Raw genomic sequence first — 16,477 nt, forward strand, 5'->3', positions numbered from 1 at the left:
ATTGTCATCGCTTTGAAAGTAATTTGAAATAAATGGTAAATTATCCGTTATAATAGAATGTCCACACCTATTTTATTAAATCGAAGTTGTGGGATAGAAGAGTCTTTTCGGTTTCCAAGCATATATTTTTTGCACATAGTGTTCTCGATTTATTAATTAATAGTTTTACTAATGCCTATGCGACCTTCATGCAATACTTTTATAACGTTTAATCCGAGACTTTTTGGTACAATTACAAAAGTTGGTTTCAAAAATTGTAGTTGTAGCCTAATAGTTATTTGAGCCGCATCCATTTTTGGTCCTTCAGTTGAATTTTAAATCTTTTGTTCTAGTAGCACTCCACATTATTTTCCGCTTACCAAAGGGAACTTTGTGATTTGATCTATCTAGATTCTTGGTTAAGTTTCCACAGAGTGCTAAGTCTATTTTGTCCATTATTTAAAATACTTTTTTATTTTTGCAGCGGACGCAAATATTAGGTAACAAAATAGAGATGGAAATTACGCAGCTTATCGAAAAGAATCCTACGATTCTCAGGCTGGGCCTGCATTTAGAATATAACGACGCCCGTCACCGTATCGCGACGCACTTACAAAGGAACATTGACACAAGTAAGTTTTGGTTTATTTTTTTAATTCAAGTTAAAGTTTAGCCGATTCTATATTTTTAATTTAGTTTTTAGAAAGTCAACATTTCCGAAAATGTTTTATGTAATTGATTTTACTTTTTTAGGTGTAATGTATACGTTTTTCTTTGACTTATTTGCGCTGTTGTAACGTTTATAAGGTAATTTTGTGTTGTGCCGTTTTTCCTTTTTTCCTGAATTGGTCGATTTTTGAAATTATTTCAAAGCGATACGAGTAAAGGGATACGGGCAGTATAATTTTTTAATATTAAGTAATATGAAATATGCATCGACATTACGATTTACGATCACTAAATCTACTGAAACATTTTATATTTATATATAGGAAATATTTTGTTTCTTGCTATTTTATTATTATAATTATTATTAGTCTCAGGTTATTCTATTAACGAAGTAATTGAAAGCACGACGCTGAGGGCTATGGTATTAAAAACTATAATAAAAGTAAAATCAGATCGATATAAATACAGTGAGCGGCTGAAATATGGAACAAATTCACCTAAAAATCAGGTATTGGGTTTTAAAGGAAAATGCTGCATTTTATTCAGTAAACAGAAAATATAAAGTTCTTTTTTCAAAGGAACACCATTTTTTAAACTTCATTTTCGAATTCTGCTTCAAATTCCACGCATATCTCTTACTTTTTATGAGCAAAAGAATAAAAGACATAAATTTAATTTTGAAATAAACAAGTAAGTAGCTTGTGTCATCATGGTTTTTAAATTGTCATAATTACATTTCTATCAGCGAAGAAAGTGTATATGGCCCATCTAAATGAAACTCAGAGAATTTGAATATTCATTGCAGATGGAGACAAATCGGAAACTCAAGAAGGAGTTTATAATTTATTAGAATTCAATTAAACTCTGAATTTCTCGAAATTATAACTTGTGTAAATACGCACATACAAAGACGTCAACTCAAACGCGCAGACAAAATGGAATGAGACCGAATCCGTTTAATTTCACCTAGAGCTAAAAAATGAAATAAGAAATATTGGGATTAAGAAGTTTGTGGTGATTTCTAAGGCCGAATTGAATTTGAAAAAAACTGGAAATATTGGGCTCCAGTAAGATTTTGGTAGAAGAAATAATGTAGGTTTAATGATTTTGTTATTCAAAAATCCTGCCCAAACATTTAGTTTTCGTGGATGTTGTGTATGATTCTCTCTCATCCATTGGGGACTATTTGTACTTCAATATCTACAATTTTGTTTATTTACTGTACCATTTGGTAGTTTTATCATTAAATAGTAGAAGTCTTAAAATTTTGAGTTGATTAGCATATTGTCTGGGACATGTCCTGTTTTTTCTTTACTTACTTACTCCCAATTTTACTCGCTGTAGATGTTTAACATATTACAAATATCTTCGAGTTCCCGTTTTGTCTACATATCCAATAAAAATTTTCCGAGTTTGAATTATCATTCATTTGCTCAAAAAAAAGAGTACTTTTCCACCCACCCTGTATATTTTCTGCTTGTTGCAAAAAACGCGCAAGAAAAAATCATAATCCACGTATGCGAGCATTCTTCTCAAAATGCAATACTCGATCCATATTTTAACTGTTCATTGTATATAAAAAAATTTTTGCAATACTTATGGCATAAATAATGTTTTTGAGGTCACTAAGTGTTGCAACATCTGCGTTTGTGATATGATAATGATCTTAATTATCCGTTACTAGTCATACGCAATTTTTAATAAAACATTTTTGTCCTTAAATTTTTTTCATATGTAGAGCGACAGCGGATTAAAGCAAAATATCAAATCCATCTGGGGGCGAAAGGTGAAAAACTAAAAATAGTTAAAACGAAATAGGTCGCTTCTCAACCCGGTCGAATTCTCGTGAGTAGCTAGTTTTTATTGTTCATTTCCCTTGTTTTCGTTTCAATGGCTGTACATGAGGAACCTCACAGCTTCTCTCATCATAAAATCAACTTTGGTGTTGCTATATTAACATGTAAGGAATCAATAGCGTTGCAGTGATACAGCAAACACGTAAATACAATGTTAACACATTTTGCCGAAAATGTTTTAAACCACTTTCATTGGCACCCAAAATAATTGAGGTTTAGATATTTTTCTGATTAAATTGGATCCAAGGTTTTTTTTAAAAGTTATAGTCATGATGTCTTATTAGTTTTTTATTTTAATTTTAAAGGTTTAATAAAAGTGACGTCTTATTAAGGACATTTTCAACTCATGTGCTTGCAGTAAAATAAGACGGCTGCTTGGGATGGCGCAACTGAGATGGGGTAAAGTTCATTCAAACAAAATGGGTCACATTTTACGTTTTTTTTTTTCAAAACAAAAACGACGAGAATCTGCAAACGTTTTTCAGCTTTGAAACACTTAATATTGTTAAAAATGTTATCGTGCTACTTGTATATTTGTCGTCTGATAATAGTTACACTAGGAAGTTTTGCAAAATATCTTGATTGATTGAAATTAAAATCTGTTTCAATTCGCTGTAGCTATTAAAATTACATTTACCTTTAGCTTTAGCGAAATTTTTGTTTTTCTGTTTTTTTTTGCCCATATTGAGAATGAAAATTTTGATAGTTAACCCTAAAAATTTTCTAAAATGTCAAGAGGCCTTTTTGCTTAAGCGTTTTAAATCTCCCTCTAAAAAAATATTCGTTATTTTAATTTTACCGTTAAAGAAGCAAAACTTCCTATGGGACAAATGTTTGTGACATTAGCTGTTATTTAATTGTATTGTACTTCGTTGCGCTTTGTGCCTAATCTTCAACCCCATCTTACTTGTTGTTTCCTTCCTTTGTGGATAATTAGTTTTATTTCTTTCATTTTTTTTTATTTGTTAAGTATAGAACACTCTGTTTAATTGCTGGGTGTTAATTTAATTTGGGATATATAATTTGAAAATGTTTCCATCAAACACCAAAATTTATGCTTTAATTAGAAATATTACCGTTTTCTTTGTGTCTAATTAGAAAATAGTAATTCATAGCTCCATATTTTTGTCATAACTTTTTAAGTTTTGGTTAGTTATGAATATCGCAAAACACATCTTGTCACACTTATAAGTAACTTACATTCATTTTAACGAGCTGCGTTTTGTCTAACAAATGCTCTGTCTGTTTGTGTATTAATATCTTCACCTCGCTATATTCGCATATGTGGAGGTAAATTATATCGATGTCGTATTTGAATTTTCGTCGCTCATATTGGTTTTAAGGGACAAATCCAATTGTTTTCATTATAATGATTAGCTTATAGTTTGTGGGTTTTAATCTTTTACTTAAATTACAAGAAAATGTATATGCAATATCAAAAGTTGAATAATCAAGAGTTATTTCGCGTCCGGTAAGTTTAAATTGTCCATTTATGTGTCTCATATGATGGTGAAACTAGGTACAACATCGCAGATTGTAATTACAATAGTAAAAAATGATTAATTAAAAATCATGTGCCTTGCGTTCAATTTATGTCGATAACGTTTTAATTGGCTGTAACTTTTTATTCTGAAAGATATCCAGATAAACAAAAAAACAAAATGTAACAAAATTCTTTAACTATTCAAAATACTGCTGTATGTTCCTGAACAAATTTCTCATACAGTCTGACGTTTCCGGATTGTCTCTTAACTGATTGATTGTCTCTCGAAATCCTTTGGCGAAGTTCCACAACATTATTACAAGGAGTTCTGTGCACTTGATTTTTTATGTGTCCCCCAAAGAAAAAATCCATTAAAGTTAAATTTTTAACTGGCATAAATTTGTGAGGATCGGCACCATTTTGCCATCATTAATTAATTGATTGGTACCCCTGGGTTTTTATTTCGTGTATTTTTCTAGGATTATTTAAAGACCAGTATCTCGTATTTTGTCTATTGCAACCCTATCTTATAGTGAACGAACTTTCATCAGTCCATAAAATGTTTTTCAAAAAATTATTATTTTCATTATGTCTATTTCAAAAATCAAAACAAAACTGCATCCTCCTTTGACATTGTTCTGCACTTAGTTTTTGAGTTTTACGAAATTTAAATGAAGATATACGTGTCTCTTCATATACTCTAGTAATATTTTGCTGCAAATTTCTTTGCCAACCTTGAAAATATCTGTTTAATATACAGACGACGAGCTGCGGTTGCACTTTTATTATTCAAAAAGTATACTTGAAGCATACCACTCCTTTCGCGGATGCTAAATTAGAGAAAAACCATTTTAACAATGATGACTTGGACAATAATTCAACCATCAACGAGTGTGTTACATCATTGTAATCGGAATTAGATATTCTATTAAAAACGTATATAATATACAGGGCGTGCCATTTAAAAAAAATATGATGTAGGCTTATATGTCAGAAAATTGATTGTGTTTTGTTTTATACGCCACTTGGAAAATTACTTTAAATTATTAACTCTATATTTTGTTTTTTTTTTACGTTGGTATCTTTAAAAAGAAAAAAATACAGCCATTTAATAATAATAATAATAAAAATAATAATAATCTTTTTTGTCTAACAGATTAACGTCCATTTAGAAGACAATTTCATCTTGAGAACTATAACTATAATTATAATAAGTAGTCAACTATGTACACTCCACCAAATAATAGTACAATATTTGAAATTTTCGTTTAATTATGATGGTAAACTGTGAGCGACTAAGACAAATAACGTCAATTTCATTGCAAAGTTATTAAATATTTTCATCAGCTGACAGAGAAAACCTTTAATCAAAAAATTGGTTCTTGGAGTTACTATTACCATTTATATGAAAGTGAAGAAATTTTAGAAACTTTCTCTGTACGTTTTCAATTTGTGTGATGTACTTATCATATCAGTTTTGTTCGGAAATGTCATTGCGAAACATTTATCTGTATTCAGGGGTAGGTTACTAGAACCACACCGAGAACCAATGATCTCCAAATCAATTATTCTAAACAATTTCACATCATCAGCAAAGAGCAAAATTTGACTATCAAAATCATTAATGAAAAGCAGGAATATCAATGGCGCTAAATTGCTACCCTGGTGAACGCCGCTACTAGCCATGGATTTAAGCGATGAGTTTAGAGTACACTTTGGTCCACCCGGTCAAAGACTTTTGAAAAGTCTGTGTATGGCACATCTACCCTCCTTCCGTCGTCCAAAGCCTTAGCAGTGAATTCTGTAAAGCAAGCCAAATTACTGATGGTGCTCCGACCTTTAAAAAAACCATGTTGTTTGTGGGTTACCAAGTATTTAATTTGATTGAAAATACTATAATGCAGCGACATCTCAAAAGCCCGCGCAAAAGGTGATATTATCGATACAGGCCTGTAGTTGGATATATCAGACGATTTTCTATTCTTTAGGACGGGAGTTATTCTGGCCTCCTTCCAGACATCTGGGAAGGTGTTTGTTGCTAGCGCTAAGTTAAAAATAAGAGACATGGGTTTAACCAAAGCATGTGCACAATCTCTAACAAAGAAACAAGGAACTTTATCAGGACCACAAGATACTTTGTTCTTAACTCGTGCTAATGCTCTTAATGTAGTGTCATCAGTTAAGTGATGAATGGTAATAAATGCATTCAACCTGAGGGATCTGTTGTTGTGGAGTATTGTATATCCTCCCCGAAAAACTTAGCAAAAGCATTAACAATCTCTTCAGGGCTGGTGTAACTCTTTCCTTGTAAGTGAAGATCTCTGGTAATTCCGTATTTGAACGCTTAGGTCTAATAACGACCAGAAAGAAGTCGTATCCTCTGTAACTGCATTTTCGACCTTAAAGATGTAGTTCCTATATGCGACGTGAATGATTCATTTAATGTCCGCACGTATTGTTTTATATTGGATTAAAACTGTCTCTGATCTGTTGTATTTGAGTTTTTTGAATAACCTATGCTTTCGCTTAATTGCTTTAATTATTTTAAAATGTTATCAAGATAAATTGAACGTACGGTAGAATGAAGATAAGGCGTGGTATTCAACGATGTCTTGTTGCTATAATATGCCACTTATATTGAATTTGTGATAATTTAATGGTTCCTTTCACAATCCAAACTTGAAACGATGCAAGTACAGGCAAATTTCCAATTTTTTGTTGGGCAAAAATTAATTAATTAAATTAATTTCAGAATTCGGCCATAAATGAACCGAATGTCCGATCATTTTGGTTATGCTAAAATGATTCCTACTGTTTTTCCTATTTAAGTTTTCTGCGATGTATCTACATGCTATAGACTTAACAAAAATGTCAATACAAATCCAACAATTTTTTTTTACTATTTTGGATTTACTTGAAAATTGATAAAAATTTATGTACCGCTTTTGTTAACTTTTAAACTCATAAGATCTTTCCTTTACACACAAATTAGCGATTTCTACGGTTTTATGTCCTTTAGTAGTAATAATAATAAAATTTCTAAATGGATGGGCAAATATATTTCCTGGATGTGACAAAAGAAATCATAGAATTAGGTGGTGCATTAACGCATCTCCATACAAATTGGGTTAATATAATATCAATCTGTCCTGAGCTTCCAGATTCCCAGAACCCTGAGACCCATAAGTGCAATTCCCAAAATTTTTGAAAATATTTTTAGGAAACATCTCCAGTATCATTTTCGCTTTCAGTAACTAAGCAATTTGCTGTGTGCTGGAAGAAAATAGTATTCTGAATTGCAGCTATTATTTTATATGGTTTGAAAAGACATTCGACAGAGTATGTCGCACGTTCAATGGATTGACCCCGCTAAAAAGAAAAACTTTTATTTTTCTATTAATCCCATTTTAATATAGTAGTAATAGGTCTAATTATTAGTGATCCCGCTAGAGCGCATTCTTTAATATAACAGTTTTTTTTATTAAGCTATTTTTTTTTTAAATTTTATAGTTATTATTCATCGCGATTTTTTGAGACACGCTGATAATTTTAAATTGGACATCATAAAAACCTTTGCAAATTTGTATTCACTATTTATTTAGTAACTTTTAAAGCCATGAATGAACTTTACTCTATCGTTGACTCGCCCCTGTACATTCCGCGTGGCAGTGCCGCTAAGTTTGACAGTTTTTGGTCCTGGTCCATAGTCCGTGATACATTCTCTGATAATTCCTTTCTTGTCTATAACGTGTATTATTTATCAGCAATAGATCTAATACGTTCTCCGTATTCTATTAGATTTATTATTCCAGACTGTCGTTGGAAATTTAAAGTAACGTGCCTTCTTTTAGACATTATTCAACACTTTGTTTGGTACTCTTTAAATAATATGCTACGACTTCAATAGGTTAACTAAATGAGTTAAGACAGAATGTCGCCTTCTAGGCACTATTCTTCTGACAATTTTAAACTGGAAATATTGTAAAAGATGAGCGTCCAGATTAGCATGTATTCGAAGTAAAGAGCTTATACTGTATTTACTCGTTGCATTTCATCAATATCTCGGGTAGTTGTATAAATGTTACGTTTTTAAATTCACTGAAATTTACGAAGTATCAAGATATTCTGAGTGTACTATGAACAAGGTGGCTCAAATTCGACGCTCATCATTGGGATTTCCGAACCGTAAGAGATACAGGGTCGGTTAAATGGAGGCAGAGGTGTGCAATTTGATGCTCAAAATACCGTAAAATTCCGGTTTCTATTGTCTCCTGGCTTTATTTGTTAAAATAACGTGAAATTAAAAACAGATTTTTATGGCCACTTTTTCTGCTCTATAACTCAATATGATTAAACATTGAATCTGACGTTTCGGCTTCTGGCGACCGTCATTAGCTTTTTTTTTTTTAATACGGACCTGTTTTTTTTTCAATTTAATTAAATCCTTTTATCACATTTGAAACGCTATATCGCCGTTTTGATATTGGTAGACGTTTCGTACAGACAATTCCATTTCCTACAGAATATTTTATATTTATTTAACCATAATACGGCCCTGAACTACATTTTTAGGTGAGACGGTAAAAAAGGATTAAACTGATTACATTTTCTTGATGTAACAGCGGAAATTTCTTTATTGACAGAAACTTTCATGAAATTAAACATAAGATACAAAAAAAAGTAGACAACAAATCAGTTTACATAAACAATTTGTGCTGTACTATCTTAAAAATAACAAATATCAATAAAAGTAATTTAATCGCTAAAAGTGTTCAAAGAGATAACCTGGATGTATTTTCTTGCTTTGCTTTGCAATTTATAAGGCGGCTGTGTCAACGCGTTGCGCTATAATTGTTTTATTCTAAAAGTTTTGACAGGATCAATAATATTCTTGGCTCTAGTTAATAGAAAAATGGTATTTTCGTCTTTCGAAATGATAAAAAGCTATGTACGGCTGGATGTCTCTTTATTCATCTACTTATAGTTGCCATCGAAATTCTCAAGTATTTATATGGAATTGTATCCGGAAAGACAGCAGACTCATCATAGCCGTTTCGCTTTTTATTAGTTATTAATGAAATTAGTTTTTTTGTTTGTCTTTTTCTACTATATGTTTCTATTTGAGGTTTAATAACAACTAGATAATTTGCGTATACAAAATATTTTACATTTTCATGGCTATGAAGCGTTTAAAATACACGTTAGTCGAGCATTCAATCCGGAAAATAATGAAAGGCGCCTGCGGTTTTATAACTGGCCAGTTCAAAAAATAGATGAAAATGCAGATTTCTTTAATGCATTTTCTTATCTAGCGGATTATTCAATAGAATCAATGAATATTATTGATTGGTCTACTGATAATCCAAACTTTCATTTACGACCGGACCTTACGTTCCCAACGCTATCGACTTTCAATAATTCCATAAATGATTAGGGAATTTCCTAATAAGTGGATAGGAAACAATGGTTTCGTGAGATGGCCCGATAGAAGTCCTTGACATCTTAAGACTTGTTTATTTAAACATGCAGCGCACGACCTTTTTGAAAATAAAAAAACTGAAGACCGTATTTAACAAATATATAAGTTGATGATGGTCGCCGGAACTCGAAGCGTCAGATTCAATATTTAATCATACTGAGTTATAGAGCAGAAGTGTTCATGATAATTTGTTTTTCGTTTTAAGTTGCCCCAACAAATCAAGCCAGGAGACAATAGTAACATAAATTTAAAATTCCGGTTTTTTTCGAATATTTTCTGAAGTTTTACAAAATGTACGTCATTTTATTGAGCATCAAGTTGCGCAACTTTGCCAATGGTAAGCGTCGAATTTGAGTCACCTTGAACATATTTTTGTCAGCTGATTTTATGTTTTTTTAAACAAAATTAAACTTTGTATTTTCGAAAAACCCACACATTCTCGATATTTACCCATGGCCGATTTAATTTATGTTCGCTACAATATTCGCATTCCATTTTTCGAAATTCGCCGTTGTCATTGCCTACATTCAATTGAACCAAAGGGGCAAACGAAAATCCCGGGATGTGAATTTAATAAATGAAGCGCAAAATGCAAAAACGGCCGATTTATCGCCGGAGCAACAAACCAAAGCGCAATACCAATTTGTCTTTGGCCTATACCTACTCTTTTTTTCGTTTTTGCAATTAGTATAAGCTCCGCGGTCATTCGACGGTACAGCGAAATCGCGGGATAAAAAAGCAATAACAGCAACCTGGACCGTTTATTATAATACATCGAGTTCTGGTTCGGCCCTCGCGTGTTTTTTTCCCATCCGTCCGTTCGATTTTCGTTGCCCTATTTTCATCCGTTTTTTAATAGTCTATTTTCGGATCCTACATGGGTCGTTCAAATATAATAAAAATAAATACGAGAGTTTTATGTTTTTCTTTTGAAGATTTTAAGAATCGTTTTATATTTTAATAAATTCTTTAAAAATTACGAGGGCTACCTTTTATATTTCGGAATTTGTAATAAAAAACTATAAGCTACCAACAAATATGACTTTAGTGTTTCTCAAAATATTCACCCTGACGATCATCATCAAGCACTTTTCCCACATCGATTCGGTCACCTCAAAGACATGTTTTTTAAGCGCATCTGATGTCAACCGTTGCCCACGTAATTTATTCTTAATATATGGGAATAAAAAGAAGTCATTAGGTGCTATATGGTGGATGGCTCATCAAATTCGGAATTAACTTTTTTACCTTTCACCAAAGAAACAGTTGCAACGTGGTCAGTTTTTCTAAAAAAAACAGGCTACCATTTGTTTCCTTGTGCTTCGCGCACGAACAACTTTTGTGGGCTTTTGTCTCATTCTGAAAGACCCACACAATCGACTGCTGCTTATTTTGAGTTTCATCTGTATAGATCCATGATTCATTACCTGTCACGATATCACAGACGTGATATCGTGACGCGAAAAATTTGTTTTGGCCGCCAAATGTTCATCTAAAATTGTATGTACGCTGGTCCCACTAATCCCCAAACATATCTCAAACTCATAGTAAGTCACATGACGATCGTGCGAAATCAGTTTCCGAACTGCATCAATGTTTTCTTGGACAACCGCCGATTTTGGAAGACCTTCACGAAATTCGTCCTTAATCCATATTATCCCAAGCATAAAAAAAATACTTTTTTGCTCTAAAACTATTTATTTTGTTGCACTCGAGAATACATGACAAGTGTCAAAAAAAAACTCGAAACAAACAAATATTGGTGCATAAACGGACCACTGGGAAAAAACATTAAATAATGTTTTGGGGCACATAAGATGTAACATATAATTTATACATTAATATACAAAAGAAAGTTCAAATTCGATAGAAAACAACTAAAAATAGATTGTTTTCCAAATAGAAACCTGATTTGATACAAAAAAATGCATAACATTTTATGGTGCGTGATCGCACCACTGGTAACATCCTGTTTCATTTTTGGTGATATTTTACACAGTATGAAGTATGTAAATGCACATTACAGTTATTACAAACGTAAACAATCATGAGATAACCTTGAATATCATAACGCACTTCATCTATAGCAGGTGCAAGATTTCTTTGAGTAATTGTTTTATCAATTTTTAAAAGTCGCAAAGCAATGTAAGATTTAAAATCAAATCAATCACTTCGTCATCAAAAAACATAAATAATATTTCAAGCGAAGTTTTTCCAGAAAGGCTATTTTTTAGTTCCTCACGTGATGTAAATCTGACCTTTCTTTCATTTGACAGTAGAAGCAAGCCTTTCGTTTCCAGAAAGCATACGTCTTCTTTTGAATTCCAGGATTTCATCATCTGATGAGTCCCATTCAGATTCAGTTGATGAATTACAGGTCTGTTGAAGGACAGCTGTATCATTCGGTGTAAATAACTCGAAAGTTCCAACTATATCAGATGGTTTCCCAAACTCTTGTAGATTTATATTATCGTTCATATCTTCTTCGTCAGTCAGTATGTTCTGAAAATATTTTTTCACGTTATTTTTAGCATAAATTTACAAGGAATGGAATGCTACAATACTATAACTATAACGTTCACTGCACAAGGCATAAACTAATACTAAAGAACACGCTAATTGTTTGATGTTTATTCTACATGCGCTGCCTTGTGTAGACTTGCAATAACAAAGTTTTGTTTCACAGATAAAACCAGTAGTATATTCACGCACCAGTAAATATTTTCAAAAAATAAAGCATAATCAATATAGTGTTTCCAATGTATGTTTTCGGCGATGTAATCTACATGCTATAGACTTAACAAAAATGGAAATACAAATCCAAAATATATTTTTTTACTACTTTGGATTTACTTGAAAATGTGATACAAATTTATGTATCGCTTTTGCTAACTTTTGAAGTCAGGAAAGATCTTACATATTTCCTTTACACATAAATTAGCGATTTCTACGGTTTTATGTCCTTTAGTAGTGATAATAATAAAATTTCTAAATGGATGTGCAAAAATATTTCCTTTACGTAACAAAAAAAAATCATAGAATAGGTGGTGCATTAAGGCACCACTGGGACAAAATGGGTTAAGAAAACTACTACCACTACTGAAGTCCGAAAACCAGCGATAAACAGTAGTCCTAGATGGTGCTTTACCTCCAAAAGTCTAATTAAGTTCATCGAAGTATTGTTGTTGAGTTAGTCCACGTCCAAAGTTGTAAAAAATTATCGCACGGAAGTGCTTTCGATGAAGTTCCATTTCTAACCGTCACATTTTTTTAAATTTATCACAAAAAACACAAACAACACTCTGTCGCCAAAATCTAACTGAGTAAACCTGATCTCAAAATGTCAAACTTCCCTATTAAAATTAAAACAAACAGTGCAATAATTAACTCTCACATAAATGTTAACCGAAAGAATGACACCAAACCATTTCTGCAAACCATTTAGTGTACGTCTTTGTACTCTTTTATCAACAAGGAGCGCGTGCGCACTGACTTCATGGTCAAGTGCAGCCCTACTATCATAGCAGAAGAATACTCTCCTGCTTCCGTGGCTGAGCCGTAGCACCTTTCTGGCCGCCATCAATATAGTGAAAATTTCCGCCTGAAACACAGTGCAGTACTGACCCAGAGCGACCGACAAGCTCGATCCCGTTGTCTCGCAGTACGCTCTCCGACCAAATCTCCCATTCTGGACCCGTCCGTGTACCAGACAAGTCCATCTCAGGAGCCAACTCTGTAATCTCTCCACTCTTCCCTTGATGGGAAGAAAAAGGTCCATTTGTCAAAGAAGTCAAAGAAGTTCATCTCGGGGATCATGACGTTACTCTGCACGACCATGAGACCGCGATCCCCGGGCCAGCCTTCTAAAATGTCGTACGGGCCCCGATTGAAGGTTCCCTCCCTCCAGAGCCCGCAGCTCGCTAGCCTGACAGCCGTCCTAGCCGCCTCCATCCGCACCCGATCCGCCAGAGAGAGAGGGCAAAGCCATGCCAACATACCATTGCCCCACGAACATAGGCACCACCATCGTACCGTAGATCCACTGAATAATCTTTGGCCCCAGGCCCCAAATGCCCCCTACCGCTCTCCATTAGGGCGTATGATTGTACTGATCACCGCACTCATATTAGATTGCAGATATTGTTCTTAACTGAATAGACTCCATTTTGCAGAAGCCCAAGCAGTTTGTCAGTATTTTAGTGACAAAGATAATCTCTATCGTCAGATTAGTTCGTCTGTAGTTGATACATAAGGATCAGTTTTGAGTGTATGTCAATGATGTAGAAACCATTTCTACTAATTCATCTTTCACGGTATATGCTGATGATACTTTAATTGTCATTTCAGATAGATATAGATGACCTTTTATTGCAGAATAAATTCAAAGATTTGTCGATCAACGTCAGTAACTGGGAACAGTCATAGTTTTTTTTTTAAATCCAGATAAGACGTTTTTAAGATTCCACCATTTTGATCTATGAGAATCTTCAGTATAAAAATTATTACAAATGAGTAACGATTTTTTAAAATTTTGATTTTAAGCACATTTTTTTATAATGAAAATTTTAAGCACTTTTAATTAAAAAATGGATTCAAAATCAACCGTAAGAGATAAATTTATGAAATTTTCAGCATCCATGTCCAGATGTCTATACTTTAAGAACGTATTAAACATTTAAAATTTAGTTAATCATAAAAATGATTTTGGTGTTGATGCTGATTGGACTTTTTTCGCTACATCTCATGGCGAAGGAGTGTGTGATGGCTTAGCAGGGAGTGTAAAATGACAAGCTTATCATGCTAGTCTCCAACTGATAAAAACAATCAAATAACAACAGCACTTTTCCTTTTTCAGTGGGCCCAAAGTTCTTTAAAAAAAATACCAACCAAGATTGGAACGCTTAACTACAATAAAAAATACTCGCCAATTTAATTATTACAAACCATTGGAAAATTTTTCATTTCAGAGGATGAAAAAGTATTTATTTAAAAAAGAAATAAGTTAAAAAAAAAAATAAATGACTACAAATTTACAATTTAATTATTTAAGCTTTGTTCTATTCAGTATGTTATGATTGTTAATATTGTTGAAAAAATATTAATAATAAATATAATAAAATATAAATAATAATAAAATTTGTTTTATAATAATATTTTGTATTAAAATTATAAACTATCACTGATAACACCTTCAATGCAGTTCGAGACGCTGGGCTGCGCCGCGCTTCCACAGCGCTGGGCTGCGCCGCGCTTCCACAGCGCTCGGTGCCCGGCGCGCTGTCATAAATGGATTCATTTCGTTTAAACTAACGACGAGCAGTGAATTTTTTTTCCGGTATCTTAAACTTAAATGAATAAAGCTTGTGACCGATAAACAAACATGATTTTCTTACCAAGAAATTAGTTCAATTTTCATTTGTTAACATAAAAGTTAGTTAATAATTTTCTTAAAGTATACACATTTGACCATGGATGCTGTAAATTTCATAAATTTATCTCTTACTGTTGATTTTGAATCAATTTTTTAATTGAAAGTACTTAAAATTTTCATTATAAAAAAAATGTTGTTAAAATCAAAATTTTAAAAAATCGTTTGGGGATCAATTTTCCATCATAAGTACTTACAAAGAAAATATATGGATTAAATTTCTATGATCAAGTGGTAAATGGGGGTCCAATTGACGTGATCTTACTAATATATTTCACATTGAAGCTCGTCTACGATAGGGAATAATACTATCGGGTTTATTTACACAATCGGCAAGAGTGCTTTTGGTACAGAAAAGAGAGGTTCGTTGTATTGCTGGGCTACCGAGCTCTCATTTTTGTCGAATTTTATTTAATTCATTTAACTACTGTTTTCTGACCTTACCAAGTTTGTTAACAACAGAACTTTAATCAAAATAAAGATGTTCATTCTTTTAACACCATAGAGCAAAACAAAATTCCTTTCGCCAAATATAAAGTTTCATTTAGATCACCGTGTATATTGGGTCGCTAAGTCTTTAATCCCCTTCCTGATGAAACTTTTAAAATTAGATTAAAGTAGAATCTCATGCAAAAATACTTATCATTATAAAATTTTTTATTTGACCATATACAAATTGTTAGAAAATTTGCCTGAATAGAAAATAAGATTATTTTTGTTATTATTATTATTATTATTGTCGAAAATATAAAAAAAAAATTACAGATAATCTTATTGCGGAGAGCGTTTTTAAAAACAATTATTCCAACAGAAACCGAAATAAAATGGCTTCATGAATTTTAATAAACTTGCAGACGTTAAAAAATGCTTTTCCTAGGCTGTCAAATCATGTCAATCTATGAGTGACCAGCATCACCTTACACAAGGTGTCGTTTTCTAACAATCATAACCTAACGTAACGCTTATAAATAATAATAACTCTATCCGAACGTTGTGGAGACTAAACATTGATAACTATAAAACAACAGAATTGATTGACACGAAAAAGATAAATGTTCAAAATGCCTCCTGCCATTTTCTATGCAGGATTTTATCCTGCATCGTGTATTCAATAGGCTGTATTAATTTCGGCTCTTGAAAGATTGACTGCAGCATTTCGGATACGACCAACCATCTTCTCGGGGGTAGTAGGGCGAGTTTGATAAACGATATCTTGTTTTCTAGCCAAAGACCAGGACAGTAAAGTTTGAAGATTTGGCAGGCCATGGAAAAAAACTGCCAATTCCTATCCAACGGACATCCATCATATTGCAGCTATGTATCTCTTCTCGTTTGTAATGGATAACAAAATAAAATCTAGAAATGGTTTCTTAAAAAGTTCAAATAAATTTGGCCACTAACTTTACTTATTACTTATTTTACTTTACATAATTCACCTCATACATCCAATGAGACTGACTGACGACTAATTGACTCCATTATTTGAAAAATAGCTTCATCGGTTCATAATATTCGAGATAAAAAATTAGGTTCCTCATCTACCATAGAATTTAACCAATTGCAGTGGTCTCCTATCAAAATCA

At 32.7% G+C, this 16,477-nt stretch overlaps 1 protein-coding gene across 9 annotated transcripts in view; it reads left to right on the top strand.

Annotated features, from left to right (window-relative positions):
• Positions 1-16,477, top strand: part of LOC132700300 (tropomodulin) — a 224,886-nt gene that overhangs the window by 170,158 nt on the left and 38,251 nt on the right. For 5 of the 9 annotated variants that reach the window (XR_009618630.1, XR_009618625.1, XR_009618627.1 and 2 more), the window contains exons 6-7: positions 464-611; positions 2,387-2,493. Coding sequence is in view for 3 of the 9 variants with exons in the window: in XM_060667490.1 (XP_060523473.1) it covers positions 464-611; positions 16,119-16,144 (174 nt within the window). In the remaining 6 variants the exon portion in view is untranslated. Of the gene's footprint in view, positions 1-463; positions 612-2,386; positions 2,494-16,118; positions 16,232-16,477 lie in introns of those variants that run through there. The other 4 variants (XR_009618626.1, XM_060667489.1, XM_060667488.1 and 1 more) reach the window with 2 other exon arrangements.

The sequence above is a fragment of the Cylas formicarius genome, unplaced genomic scaffold, assembly GCF_029955315.1.
Source record: "Cylas formicarius isolate icCylForm1 unplaced genomic scaffold, icCylForm1.1 PGA_scaffold_4__25_contigs__length_36172078, whole genome shotgun sequence".
In the NCBI taxonomy this organism is placed as follows: Eukaryota; Metazoa; Arthropoda; class Insecta; order Coleoptera; family Brentidae; genus Cylas; species Cylas formicarius.